Source organism: Mustelus asterias, chromosome 18 (genome assembly GCF_964213995.1).
Source record: "Mustelus asterias chromosome 18, sMusAst1.hap1.1, whole genome shotgun sequence".
Taxonomy (NCBI): Eukaryota; Metazoa; Chordata; class Chondrichthyes; order Carcharhiniformes; family Triakidae; genus Mustelus; species Mustelus asterias.
In genome coordinates this window covers 59,589,175-59,603,251 of record NC_135818.1, presented here as the reverse complement: position 1 = coordinate 59,603,251, position 14,077 = coordinate 59,589,175, and the positions used below count along the sequence as shown (strand labels likewise).

Genomic DNA, 14,077 nt, shown 5'->3' with positions numbered 1-14,077 from the left:
ATAAACACACAGCGTGTTTACACAGGTGCTTGCAGATAACTTAGTTATCAAGCAAAAATGTTTCAATGGGTACGCCATGGCAAACATTCCAACAACAGGATGACAACATGGTAAAAGAATGTGAAGAGTTCCTCATTTTTGGCAATGTCCTTGTAAACAGACAGCAGACGAAAGTGAGCAAGTCATTGTTTACAGTTGAATCACTACCAGACATTATTCTACAAATATTTTTTTAACTAGGAAAGTCCTTGTTAGTAGAGATGTAGATAATGCTGAACAGTAAGGATTCTATGATTTATGAAATGACAGAGACTGAAGAACACTTTTAGATCATCAGCATAACACACAATATGTTCTGGCCCTGAAAGTCCTCAGGTTATGAGCACAGGAATTCCACTGACCCTGACACTGGGGTTGCATGATGGCACAGTAGTTAGCACTGCTGCCTCACAGCGCCAGGGAGCTGGGTTCAATTCCGGCCTTGGGTGACTGTCTGTGTGGCGTTTGCACGTTCCCCCCTGTGTCTGCGTAGGTTTCCTCCGGGGGCTCCGGTTTCCTCCCACACTCCAAAGATATGCAGGTTAGGTGGATTGGCCATGGTAAATTGCCCCTTAGTGTCCCAAGATGTGTAGGTTAGGGGGGGTTAGTGGGATAAATACGTGGGGTTACGGTGATAGGGCCTGGGTGGGATGCTCTGTCAGAGAGTTAATGCAGACCTGATGGGCCGAATAGCCGCCTTCTGCACTGTAGGGATTCTATGATTGTACTGTGTGCATTATTAGAATGAAAATCAAACACTGCTTTTTTGACTCTTTACCATTCCATGCAAGACAAAGGAAGACCCTGAATATCTATAGGGTTAACCACGCTTTCCCCCGAGTAAGAGAGAGTTTAAACATCATTTGGCAGTTTAGTAGCATAACTCTTGATGGTGCTGGTCATGGGTGCTGGGGATCCTTGGGCAGGGTGGTGCTTGGAAATTCGAAGTGCAGTTCTAAAAAACTGCACGATTCAGGATTCCAACGTTTAATTAATGGTGTGAGGCTCACAGAATGTAACTTTTTTCCCTGGAAGAAAGATCATTGAGAAGGGACACAAGAAAAATTTTCTCCTCATAAGGTCGTGGATATGTGGAATAAATCCCAACAGAAGTAACAGATGTGCTTTGAATCTAGAAAGGAAGCGAATGAATATCGGGTTATGAATTGAACTAAATGGATCGAGAAGAGGACAGGTGGTACATTTAGTTCTAGATGGCTCTGGTAGAAGTTAGTGTCAGGGGGATTAGTGGGATAAATACGTGGGGTTACGGGGATAGGGCCTGGATGGGACTGTTATTGGTGCAGACTTGATAGGCCAAGTGGCCTCCTTCTGCACTGAAGGGACTCTATGATTCTATGAAGTTGCCCAGACTTTGACTTATGACGAGAGATTGAGCAGTTTAGGCCAATACTCACTGGAGTTTGGAAGAATGAGAGGAGATCTAATTGAGGTATACAAGATGCTAGAGAGGGTTGACAGGGTAGACATAGACTGGATGTTTCTCCTTGTTAGATATTGTAGAACAAGAGGCCATAGTTTTAGGCTAAAGGTGGCAGATTGAAAACGGAAATGAGGAGGAATTGCTTCACTCAAAGGGTCAGGGTGGAATTCTTACCCCGGAGAGCAGTGGCGGCAGAACACTAAACAAATTTGAGGTGATAGTAGGTTTTTAATTAGCAGAAGATGAAGGATTATGGGGAGCGGCAGGAAGCTGGAGGTGAGTCAGAGATGAGATCAGCTATAATCGTATTGAATGGCAGAACAGGCTCGAGGAGCTGAATTGCCTGCTCCTGCGCCTAGTTCTTGTGTTTATGTAGAATGTTAGCCACTTACCCCATGTTGCTGAATGAGAATCCAGAGATGGTTAACAGCATTTTTGATGAATTAAGAAATGGGCAGGAGGCACTGTTATTGGTTATGCGGCCTTAATACTCAGTGTAAATGTGTATCATAGCCTTCTAGTGCGTTTGATGATAAAATGACAAGATGAATTGGGATTTCCTGGCCCTGCCACAGTATTATTTGTTGGGTGTATTTTACTTCCTCGGTCACTGTGAATATTATATGCAACGTGGGCGAAGATGTTGGATTTCAACATCAGAGAAACATCTGGAATGTTAAACTTGAGTCAGGCCATAAACCAGGCGAGATCAGCTGCGTGTTATACATCCCGCTCAATTATCCTTTTGAATAGAAAGCAGAATGGAGAGGGGAGCTACATTATGATTGATAACAGCAGAATGTAAACCCAGCCAACAACACACAGCTGTAACATGGCACGTCACGACAAAGGGCCATCTACACTCTGGGTGCAAAGTAGCAGCAGGTCTGATTGTGAGAGTCAACATTCTCAGCAATCACTCTGATGAAGTCAAAGTGCTACTCACAAATGATGGATAAAAATGAACCAAATTAAGGCCAAAACTGCTAAAAGTGGAAGACAGCAGAGTATCTCATTGAGTAGTGTAGAAATAACTCTAAGGAGCTTTCTACTAAAATATGGCTAAAACTGTGGCTAATCAGTGATGTTTATTGGACAACATTGTGCTAGCACCATAGGATGGACCAAATGGCCTCTTTCAATCTTGCAAGCTTTTACGATTCTGATTTGGAAGGACAAGATGGTTAAATAATTTATGGAATATTATGGACAGTCTTATTGGGCCACAGATGGATGATCCCAGATGGGTCCCCGGGATCGTCATGGGGAAAACAGGACCAGTATCTTACAAGGTCAAGGTTCAGGTTTACACTGTCTAACCCAGCCCCGCCTTCAACAGACCTCCGCCTGAATGATGGAAAGGACCTTCTCGCAGTGGGGGTGTTGGGAGAGACACAGACCTAAGTGGGGGGAGGGACGTGAAGACAACTACAAAGGCCAAGGGGGAACATCAATAGATCTACCCGTGGGCTTTGTGGAGTGAGTACGAGCTGTGGGAAGCAGCCAATGGTAGTTTTTAAGCCTGTGCCTGTACCCGGACTGGCACTGAAGGTCCGAGGTGAAGATAATCTGAGTGTAAGCTGCGGGAGCAGCCTCTTCCTTTGGTTCACAATGAAGGGTGTTGGTGACGGGAAACCAGCGTTGGACTGAATTACTACAAAACACAAGCAGGATTGTTGATAACTACAAAGTGGTTGTCAGGGCTAAGTTAATTGCTTCTACTTACTTGTTGGTCCTGTAGTTTCAGTCCAACAACTCTGAAGGTGTTGTTAGAGGTGTTGTGATAGATGTTGACTCTGCTGAACCCTTGCTGTCCAGGTTTGGCTGCAACCCATTTTTTGCTTGAATCATCATAGATCATAACCGAGGCCCGTGCTTGGCAGATACTCTGTTCACTGAAAAAGAGAATGATAATATAGTACCTAAGGTAGCAACACTCCTACAAATATTAATATACAAGAGTTTGAGTCCAGGGAGGGAGGCAAAATACTTCACAATATAAGCTATAAAAGATGACAACTATCTTAGAATTGTAATGCCACTACTCAACTGTGACAAGAGAATAATGTGAACTATTTTGGAATGGTCAACCCATCAGATTTCTTTGTTCTTGACTGTACAAGTCAAATATCATTATGTTTTGGGCAGGATTTTCCGGCTGTTCCCGCTAGCAGGATCTTCCAGGATAATTGATTCTTAGTTGAACTTCATACAGCCATGCATACAACACTTGCCATAAATTCACAACAGTTGAAAAACCTATTCCAGAGCTTTAAAGGAATGAGAAAAAGGTGTAACTGAAGGTAATTTTTGCCTGGTTGGTTCCAGGCCTAGAGACATGTCATTGCCACCTATCTCAACTAGGAAAGGCATGTGACATGGGAAGAGCCAGTGGCAAAATGACAAAGGGTGATTGGGGGAGGGGGGAGGGAGAGAATTGATTATTCTGCTGTAATTTTTCAAGTTGAAATGTTTTGCCCCTCAGGCTGTATGCCGGACATGGAATATATATTGTAAATATCAAGAGTATTACAATTCTATAGAGGCACCAAAGAGTGGAACATGTGGTATGGAAACATATTGAAGTTTATGGCACCTTCTGTAATTGTCTGAAATGTTTTGTATTGTACTGTTACAAATTTATTGAATAAAGTATATTTTAGGGAAGAAAAAAATGGCAGCCCACTCTTTCCAGGATAACGCAAAAACCTTCTGATAAAATTCATATCTTTTGAGATATAGTCACAGAAACAGAAAATAGGAGCAGGAGTAGGCCATTCGGCCCTTTGAGCCTGTTCCGTCATTCATTTTGGTCGTGGCTGATCATCAAATTCAATATCCTGATCCCTCCTACCCAGTCAATGGTAAAGTTTAGGGGAAGATATTAGCAATGACATCAGGAGAATTCCTTACTGCTATTCAAAATGCGTCATGGGATCTGTAACTTTGACCAGAACTTGAACAGTCAGGTGAGGTTTCAATGGAGTGTCTTAATAAAATGCATGGCAGCCAACAATGCAACACTCCTTCAGGTAATGTCCTGAAGTCCAACCAAGAATACATACTCGAGAATCGAACTGGGGCTCGAGCCCACAATCTTCTGACTTAGAGATGGGAGTGCTACCAACTGCCAGCCAAGCTGACATGTAAAGGAATGGGACTCTCAAAAAACGGATACCATTTATTAAAGTTTATTTATTCATGTCACAAGTAGGCTTATGTTAACACTGCAATGAAGTTACTGTGAAAATCCCCTAGTCGTCACACTCTGGTGCCTGTTCAGGTACACTGAGGAAGAATTTAGCATGGCCAGCACGTCTTTGAGACTGTAGGAGGAAACTGGAGCACCCAGAAGAAACCCACACAAACCCATCGTTGAATACACTGGGATTAATTTGTATTGGTTACCGACAGTTATTCTTGATAGGTGCTCAAGTAGCTTTCAGCCTGAACAATAATCATTCCTTACGTTGCTTCCAAGTGAAGATGAAATCCCCACTTCATTCACCGTAAGAAAAACAGTTGCAGAATCACATCATTCTGTTCTATTTCAGGATTCAGAAGTCCGAGGCTTTGCACTTAACACATCACTCTCATCAAATTACCAGAGAATAGAATTGCACTGGGGGGGCGTGGGGGGGGAGCGATGGAACAGCTGAATTAGCCTGTACTGCCGATACCTAAGATAACGTCATATCAGGCTGGATCAGCTGTTTCTGAGCAGCGGTCCCTCGGCAATCGTGGGAACGAGTGAAAGCTGTGCTTGCAAATGTTGGAAATTAATGGAGGGTCAATTTGGACAAAAGTTTAATTTAAAAAGAGTTAAGATTTCAGGAAATAATATCGGCAATTTGTCAAAGAATAATAAACACAATTGCTGCAATTGACCTTTAGCCTGACCTTTCTACCATGTAAAGTTATGTTAGTGACTTCCAACAGAAATACCTCACAATGAAAACAAAATTCACATCATAACATTCATAAAAGTTTCACTTCTTCCTGCACCGTACCATGAATGTGACTGTTACTCTTCCTGTGTCCTCCCTCATTAAAACTCTTTTATATGGTTTGTGTTCATAGATGCAGAAAATTCCATCAGACAAAGCCAGGCTCAACGCATTTTTCTGACTGCTTCCATTTATAGTTAAATCATTTATTTAATCTGTTAATTATTTATGAGACAGAGCCCCTCTACATCCTCAGAAAACTTGCACATTGTTGACATCTTTTTATCTTTAGATAGAACGTGAGAACCATTTTGGATCTCTGGTGACTGAAGGTCATTCCCTTCCCAAATACTATCAACTGATTTGAAAGTAAACTTTTCAGGATATAGGTGGCTCATCAACCATTGAAAATATTAGCTGAATTTTCCCCTTTCAGGCGGGAACCATGAGTTGGGAGATTTCCCAATCCTGCCCACGCTACTTTCGTGACGTGGTGGTGGACAGGCTGGAACTGAGGCCGTCGCCTCTTGGTAGGCCCGAGGCAGGTGATTGTGGAGGCGGGTAGGAAAGAAGGCCCACTTCTATTCGCTGGGATATCAGGCCAGTTCTGTACATGAATGTTAGGTACCTTAGCCCTCACTCCTCCACTTCTGTCAAGCCCCACCCAGCCTCGTCTACCCCTAATTAGCACCCAGTCCTACTGCCCCCACTATAACTCATTTTCTCCCATATATCCTCTTTCCCCATAACCCCATGTCCACTCGTATTCCACTGCCTCCTCATGTATACTCTCCCCTCATTTCCCCCTACCCCTACACACTCCCATGCCACCCATATGTCCAGGCCCCACCTATATTCCTTAATCCCCCATTTCTCCATTCCCTTCCCATGCATCCCAGTATTCCCCATGCTCCCCTCCATATATCCCATCCTCCCTCCATTATCCCCCTCCCTCCCCATCATGCCTATTCACCCAATATCCACAATGGACAGAACTCATGAACCCTATAGTAACATTGGAAGTCTTTGAAATGTTCATAAAACTGTCAAAATAAGCAAACAGCCCATCAAACTCCAGTTGAAAATACCCTAATCCTCTTCAAACTACACATGAAAAACCTTACTCCTATTAAGTTGGCGCAAATGAACAAATAGTAATTCAAAAATTGCTTACAAAAAGTAATCCTTTTAGGAGTTCATTAAAGTATCAATATAAACATAGCTCACAATCCTTTTGAGAACTGCATCAACAATCCCTGCTATGTAGGATCGAATAGTGGAGTTTGGAGCTCAGCCAAACACTCATAATATGATTCCATTGAACAACAATGTCAACACAGCCTCCATACATGAAAATCTTAAAGCCTTTGAAGTAGTGATACATATGGCCAGCTGTTGCTCTACTTCAAAGGCTGAAGGGATAGCGAACCTGTCAATCAATAAAGTTATTTAAGTACAGAGCGCAATTGACATGATAAAATCTGAATCTCAATACTGTTCAATGAAAAAGAGCACTTTATCCACTGGAAAAATTAACCTAACGCATCTGAAGAATTTTCCACTTTCACAATACTCTTCAATTTAATGGTTACATACCTTTTTTAAACAAGCTCTGCCATCAATCACTGCATGAGTAATATTCTGCCCATAGTTTTGAACTACATACTGAGAATAATATTCCAAAAAACCATCAATTTTATTTATTTTCGGAAGATTAGCCATTTCCCTTCAGATACTATGGTCAATTGCTTTACACTGTGGGTGGATGCAAACCAGTGATGAGGGGGACCCACCATTTTGCTCTGCAATGTGTCTGAGGTACCTTAGCACACCTCAGTACAGCTGGCTAGCACCAAGGGCATGGGAAGCCAGCGCAGAAACTGTGCACAAGGTTCATTAATGGTCAGGTAATGCTTTAAACTTGGGGCGGATGGGAGCTTCCCAAAGTTATGAAATGTATTCTGCTTGAAATATAAGCAGTTTTCTCTTTGCTCAATGGTACTTGCTGAGTATCATGAGAGTTTATCATTCATATTTCCAGGATCTGCAGTAATTTATCCTTTGTTAACTTGCACATTTCTGTTCATTGAATAGAATTATCTTAATACTGCAGCGGCATAATTTTAAGAGCATTACATCTAATGAATTACATTTTAAGTTAAATTTTGTTTAAGCTTATACGAAGCCAACTGCCTTCACTTTCAACCTTAGTTACCCGGAGCTATATTGATGTGACTAAGTTATTATCATCTCACAGATGAACTGAAAGACGCCATAAAGTGAAAGGATCCAAACTATAGTACTCATTTTAAATGTAAAATGTTCAGTTGATTAACACGAGATGCCACAGCAACAAATAATATAGAACTGTGTCTTGTGCACAAAGGTGGGGAAATTCCACATCGAAGCTCACACTTACAGCACCTTCCGCGTAGGAGGAGTGGTGAGCAGTGGGTTGAATGTTGGGTAGAAATTAGTAAAGCAAACCAAAAGCAATGGGGTAGGTTTTAATGAAGCATTTGAAGATAGAGAAAGATGCAGCAGGGTAGAGTAAAGTAAGGCTGTATCATTATTTTACTATTCAGTATTCATCATTGTTGAATAGTTCTTTGTAAATATCTCATTTAGAGAATGGCCAGCTGAATTCATGAAAGAGGAATATATTAATGAACTCAATCTACAATTTACAACAGCTGCCAGATTTCTGAAGTTAATGTAATGTTGTTGATTCATGGACTGAGTGGTGGTGAGGAGCAGGATCCAGTCACACGAACCAGTTACGTGGTTTCAACTCCCATCCCTGACATTAAGCAGTGACTGATTTTAAGTTGTCAGTCGCTTGGAGCCAAGGCCAAGGCCAAAGCCAATAGAATTAAGGAACTAATAGAGGGTAGTTTGATACTGTGTGCATCATGATGTAGCCAATGTAAAGCAGTTAATAGCTAAGTGGGGAACTTATCCCTTTCATATTGGTGAAACAGGGATCAAGAAATTATTAGGACGTGTGGTGGATCAAATAGATGTGGTCCAGGAATTAATAATTTCATTTTACAATCAATGTCCCATTCAAGCCTGTTGCCAACTAACACAACCACATATATTTAGGGGCAATATGGTGGCAGAGTGGTTAGCACTGCTGTCTCCCAGTGCCAGGGACCCTGGTTCAACTCCGGCCTTGGGTCACTGTGTGTGTGGAGTTTGCACTTTCTCTCCGTGTCTGGATGGGTTTCCTCCGGGTGCACCGGTTTCCTCCCACAGTCCAAAGATGTGCGGCTCAGGTGGATTTGCTATGCTTAATTTCCTCTTAGTATCCCAAGATTAGGGGGATTAGCATGGTGAATACATGGGGTAAGCCTGGATAAGAATCGGTGCAGACTCAATGGGACAAATGGCATTCTTCTGTGCTGTAGGGTTTCTATGATTTCAATAGTGCCTTTAACACAATAAAATATCCCAAAGCACTTCACAGGAGCAAGCCACCTAAGGGGTGGCCGGAATCGTACTGGTCTGCCCGCCATAGAAATTGGAGCGGCAAGAGATGGAAAATGGGAAGATCCATTGACCTCGGACTGGATTTTACGGTTTCGGATGAGCGAGCCAGTAGGTCAGATGGTCAAAAGCTTGGTTAAAGAGGTAAGCTTGAAAGGAGGAAAGTGAGATAGAGTCAAAGAGGGCGGCCTGGCGGCACAATGGTTAGTGCTGCTGCCTCACAGTGTCAGGGACCCAGGTTCGATTCCCAGCTTGGGTCACTGTTTGGAGTTTGCACAATTCTCCCTGTGTCTGTGTGGGTTTCCTCCGGGTGCTCCGGTTTCCTCCCACGGTCCAAAGATGTGCGGGTTAGTGTCAGGGGGACTAGCTAGGGTAAATGCACAGGGTAATGGGGATAGAGCCTGGGTGGGATTATGGTCGGTGCAGACTCGATGGGTCGAATGGTCTCCTTCTGCACTGTAGTGGATCTATGATCTATTCTATGATCAGGTCAGCAGTACAAATGGTTAATACAGTCTGTGGGGAACAAAGTTTAATTAGGTTTACTTTACCTAGGTTGAAATGTTTCCTTTAACCAAAAAAAGGGAAATTTGCAGACTTTGCCACAATTAGTGACTTGTCTTTGAAATTGCATTCTGGAAAAACATACATTCCAAATTTTGTGGTCTCACTGGGGTGTCGTAACAGAAAATCAATCAATTCAACTTGTTTCTGTCTTTAAAGACATTTCAGGCTCCCAGAATTTCTGCAACATGCTTACGCCAGCTTGCAGTTTCATAGCCAAAAAACACCGAAAATATAACTGCATTTTTTAAATGGTGCCCAGGTTTGTTGTGTTTTGAGAAATTTCCTCTGGATACTGCAGTTAAGTAATTCCTTTCCTGGGCTAGCTGACAACTTGTAATGCACATCTCATCGAGCAACCCAACCTTAAAGAGTTAGTGTCATAATTAATTATTTTAATGATGCACTGTGGTCAAATCAAAAGAAATGCGCAGAAAATATGCAACTATGTAAAAGTCTTTAAAAGATGTTTCAGATTTGCTGTTGATTGGTGTAATACTGATTACTGGACAATGATAGAGTAAATCCAATTTGTTTTGGATTCTCCATTTATGCATAATTTTGACATATTTGGAATGGATGTGTGTGTTCACTACATTCTTCAGTAGTTTTCCAAGTCAATTCATGACCAATTAATTGAAAATACTTCAATTCCCTGAATTAGGGATAGTCTCCTTGTGGAGGATGATGATTTAACATTGGAAAAAGTCACAACCTTGGCTGTTCAAATCGACTCCATCATGTTAGATTTGAAGAGGTTATAAAGCGATGCAGCCTTAGACACATTGTAGACACAACTCAAGTGCAAGGATTACGGGCAAGGAGACCTCAGCAATCTAAATAACGCCCGTCCCATCACATTCAGGTTCTTTCAAAATTGTGCCCAAGTTGTGGGAAGAATGCATCATTTATCCACACGAGAAACTGGAGTTAAACATTTTACATATGCAAATGACGGAATTAACATCTGTTTAAGGCTCCTTCTCCTCAGAGCTCACCAACCACACAAAGAGAATGCACTCTGTACCCGCTCTCCACTGCCCGTCCAATCTGGCCGAATTTCTGGGCCAGGATGAGTTCTGAACATCCTCACAGTGATTATGGATCAAAAATGTTCTTTAGAAACCTACCTCTACAGAGGGAAAGGAATCACTTCCAGAGTGAGGGAGTCAGGAAAGGCAAACTCTTTGAAAATAGTGCATTTACTCTACCGTTATTTCATGAATTGACAGGATTATAATTGTTTCAGATCCACAACCAGTAAACACTGTTCTCTGTTCAGGAACAAGAAATGACCCAACCTGATATCATCTACCTTGGTAAATAATACCAGACATCATTACCTCAGGAAGATGCTTTATATTGTCATGTGACCTTTTTGTTTGCAAATCTACAATGACAAAGAAGCCACAGGGCCAATGCTTTCTTTAGCAGCAGGCCTGGCACCAGTTTTATTGAATAGGCTGATGATCTAACAAGCTGACTGTTTCCCCAGTGGTTGCAGAGCAGATTAGACAGTATTTCTACACTCTGGGATGGAGGAGATGGGGAGGCAAGGCCAGCATCTAGCACTGAGTATAACTTTGACACGAGATTTCGTATTTCTGTTCATCTTCAACTGTGATAACTTCCAGTCTTTTCCGAGGACATCTGGGTCACATACTCTCCGCTGCTGGACCAGTCATTTCTTGTGGGTTTGCCTGGTTTCTCTTCCATGTGGAAATCCTTTTGGTTTTAAAATGTCAACATTGCCGTGGACAGGGAGGATGTTCCCGATGGTGGGGGAGTCCAGAACCAGGGAGTCACAGTCTGAGGATTCAGGGTAGACTATTTAGGATGGAGATGAGGAGACATTTCTTCACCCAAAGAGTGGTGAGCCTGTGGAATTCATTACCACAGGAAGTAGTTGATGCCAAAACATTGAATGTATTCAAGAGATGGCTAGATATAGCACTTGGGGTGAATAGGATCAAAGGTTATGGGGAGAAAGCAGAATTAGGCAATTGAGTTGGACGATCAGCCATGATCGCGATGAATGGCGGAGCAGGCTCAAAAGGCCGAATGGCCTCCTCCTGCTCCTACCTTCTCTCTTTCTATGACATTTTCTCTTGTCCTGGCATTTGCAACACATTTACACCACAAATGAAACTCAGAAATAAATCCATAATAAGTTAAATGTGACTATAAGGGAAACAGTGTTGCACGTACAGCTTTGAAATGATAGAGGAATTGTTTGTTTAAGGCCTGCTTTAAAACTAGTTAAGCTGAAGCAGATTTGAATGCACTGCTACTTATTAACGGCACCAATAATTGGCAGCAGTTTGACACATGATTATATATTAACACCTTCCAACAATGGAACTAAACATCGTCACAGAGAGACAGAAGTGGGAAGCAGCTGGTCTATGGTTAATTATTGTACTTTACCAATGCACATCTGCCATCACCCGCACTTTCACCAAACATCTGCATCCTCTTTCTATTTACCTTCTGCTATTATTGAGGATGGGATTGTGGTGCACAAAAAATAAATTAATTCCTATTGTTCATCTGGTGACAGTATCAATCGATAGCACAGTGGAGACAACACAGACCGCTTTAATAACCTGGTATGGACTTCATTCTCTGGGAGATTGCCAACGATGCAACAAGGGACAACTTGGGTAGTATGTTTTTATTGGCACTGCCTAGCTCTGGTTGTATAGTGCAGCACTAATGGTGTGGTCAATTGTTCTGTCAGAGGTGGAGGCAGAACAAGGATCTGAACAAATTCAACAATGAAGCCAAATCCAGGCAGATCCTTCATTCAACCATTACTGTTCCTTTGAAAAAAAGCTATAATTGTTTTTTGACACAAGGAAGTATCTCATTCAAACTTGCGAGTAGAGATTTGCAGAGCTGTGAGTAGTCAGCTAGCACTCACAAGAAGAGAGCCGCTCTGCTGTCGTTCTGATCATAATTACTTTGGCACCAAGTCCAGGCCAGCACTTAACTTGCAATTGCGCTGCAGTGCCCGGTTCGGCATCCAGGAACAGGAAGGAGGAATATTGCTTTTCAGAACAGCTTCATTAAATGAGCCAGTTCTTTCCCGGTAGCATAATGTTGATGTGGCAGATTCCAGTTGAGTCACAAATCTCTATAATCTGATTAATGCTCAGAATGAGAAATGAGAAACATTTTGTTGCAATTCTGAAATAGCTTCTCTGATGTCAATTCTTTGGATGAATGCCACCCACCCTGTACCTTGCCTTCTTCAGCCAGTCTGCCATAAACATTGCTAAACTGACTCATTCGCTCCATTTATAGAATACAGACTAGAACATCCCCACCTCCCTCTCTTCATCTATGAAGCTTCTTAATTGGCCTTCTAAGGACCTCATGCCTTAAGGGCCTTACCCCTTTCTCATCATTGGTAAAATTGCAGCAGGGTGGGCAGGTACCAGGAACTGCACTCAATTTTACACCCCCCTCCCCCTCCCTCCACCCCTCCACCCCCACCAGCCATTGATGGACTATTAGATTCCAGCCAGTGTTTCAGGTCTGCAAAACGTTAGAAATCTAAGAGACACATGTATAGGTATTGTAATGGGTTCCTCCTTTATTTGCCACATTGCTGCTTGATAACCTTCACATCAACCAATATTTTTGTATTTGGTGGATGTTTTATTTAAACGGCCGGCTTCCCTTCTTGCAGTTAACTGCCTGCAATTATCCTGGTGGGGTCCAGCACTGATACACTCTGCTTTGCCCTCAGCGGTAGCTGGGTTGTATCGGTAATGCAATATAGCCCAACTTTAGCATTACACGGATTTTTATACTGCCATTAACTACATCACCATCAAACTGTGACTTGTTAACAACTTGCAACTTTAGACCAGATGCTTACTTAGACATCTGATGCGCGATATAACACATGAGAGGCGTGATGTACTCGGGAAATAAAGGCTTTTATTGCCAACAATAACAGAGCTACCATATACAGTACACGATCCCAGACTAAAGGGTCACCAGGCAGAGCAGTGACCTTTATACCTCTCCCAGGGGGCGGAGCCGACTGGGGTGTACCATAACAACTATATTAACAGGTAGAACAGCCCAACCCTAACCCCAACAGTAACATATATACAGACTCAGAGTACTGGCCAGACCATGGCTCAGCACTACCTAGTGGGAACCAACAATGGTTCACCACAACATCATAGCATGTTAGTGAACTTTGGGACATATGATGCAAAATATCTTGCTGAATTATATCTGTTCGAACAGATAACATATGGCAGCATTATTTCATCAACTTGTGTCATCAAGGCAGTTGGCAGAGATGTATAATCCCAGAATTCCTTCAGTAGCTAGGTCCCAACGGCTGGCGAAACCGTACTGTGGAACCCAGATGCATCTCAAAAGCATGACAACACCGATAGAAGACAGAGGCCGGAATTTTGCCACCCCACCTGCCACGGGAATTGAAGCGGGTGAGGGGCAGACCACGGAAAGGTCCGTTGACCTCGGGTGGGATTTTATGGTTTCAGGATGAGCCAGGCCGTAAATTCCCGCAAAGAGTTAGGATAAGAGGGGCATTTTCAGGATGGCGACC

General features: G+C 42.6%; 1 protein-coding gene across 11 annotated transcripts in view; it reads right to left on the bottom strand.

The window, feature by feature from the left end:
• Positions 1-14,077, bottom strand: part of LOC144507197 (ena/VASP-like protein) — a 239,930-nt gene that overhangs the window by 87,728 nt on the left and 138,125 nt on the right. For all 11 annotated transcript variants that reach the window (XM_078234104.1, XM_078234097.1, XM_078234108.1 and 8 more), the window contains one exon: positions 3,210-3,378. In XM_078234104.1, the coding sequence (XP_078090230.1) occupies positions 3,210-3,378 (169 nt within the window). The remainder of the gene's footprint in view (positions 1-3,209; positions 3,379-14,077) is intronic.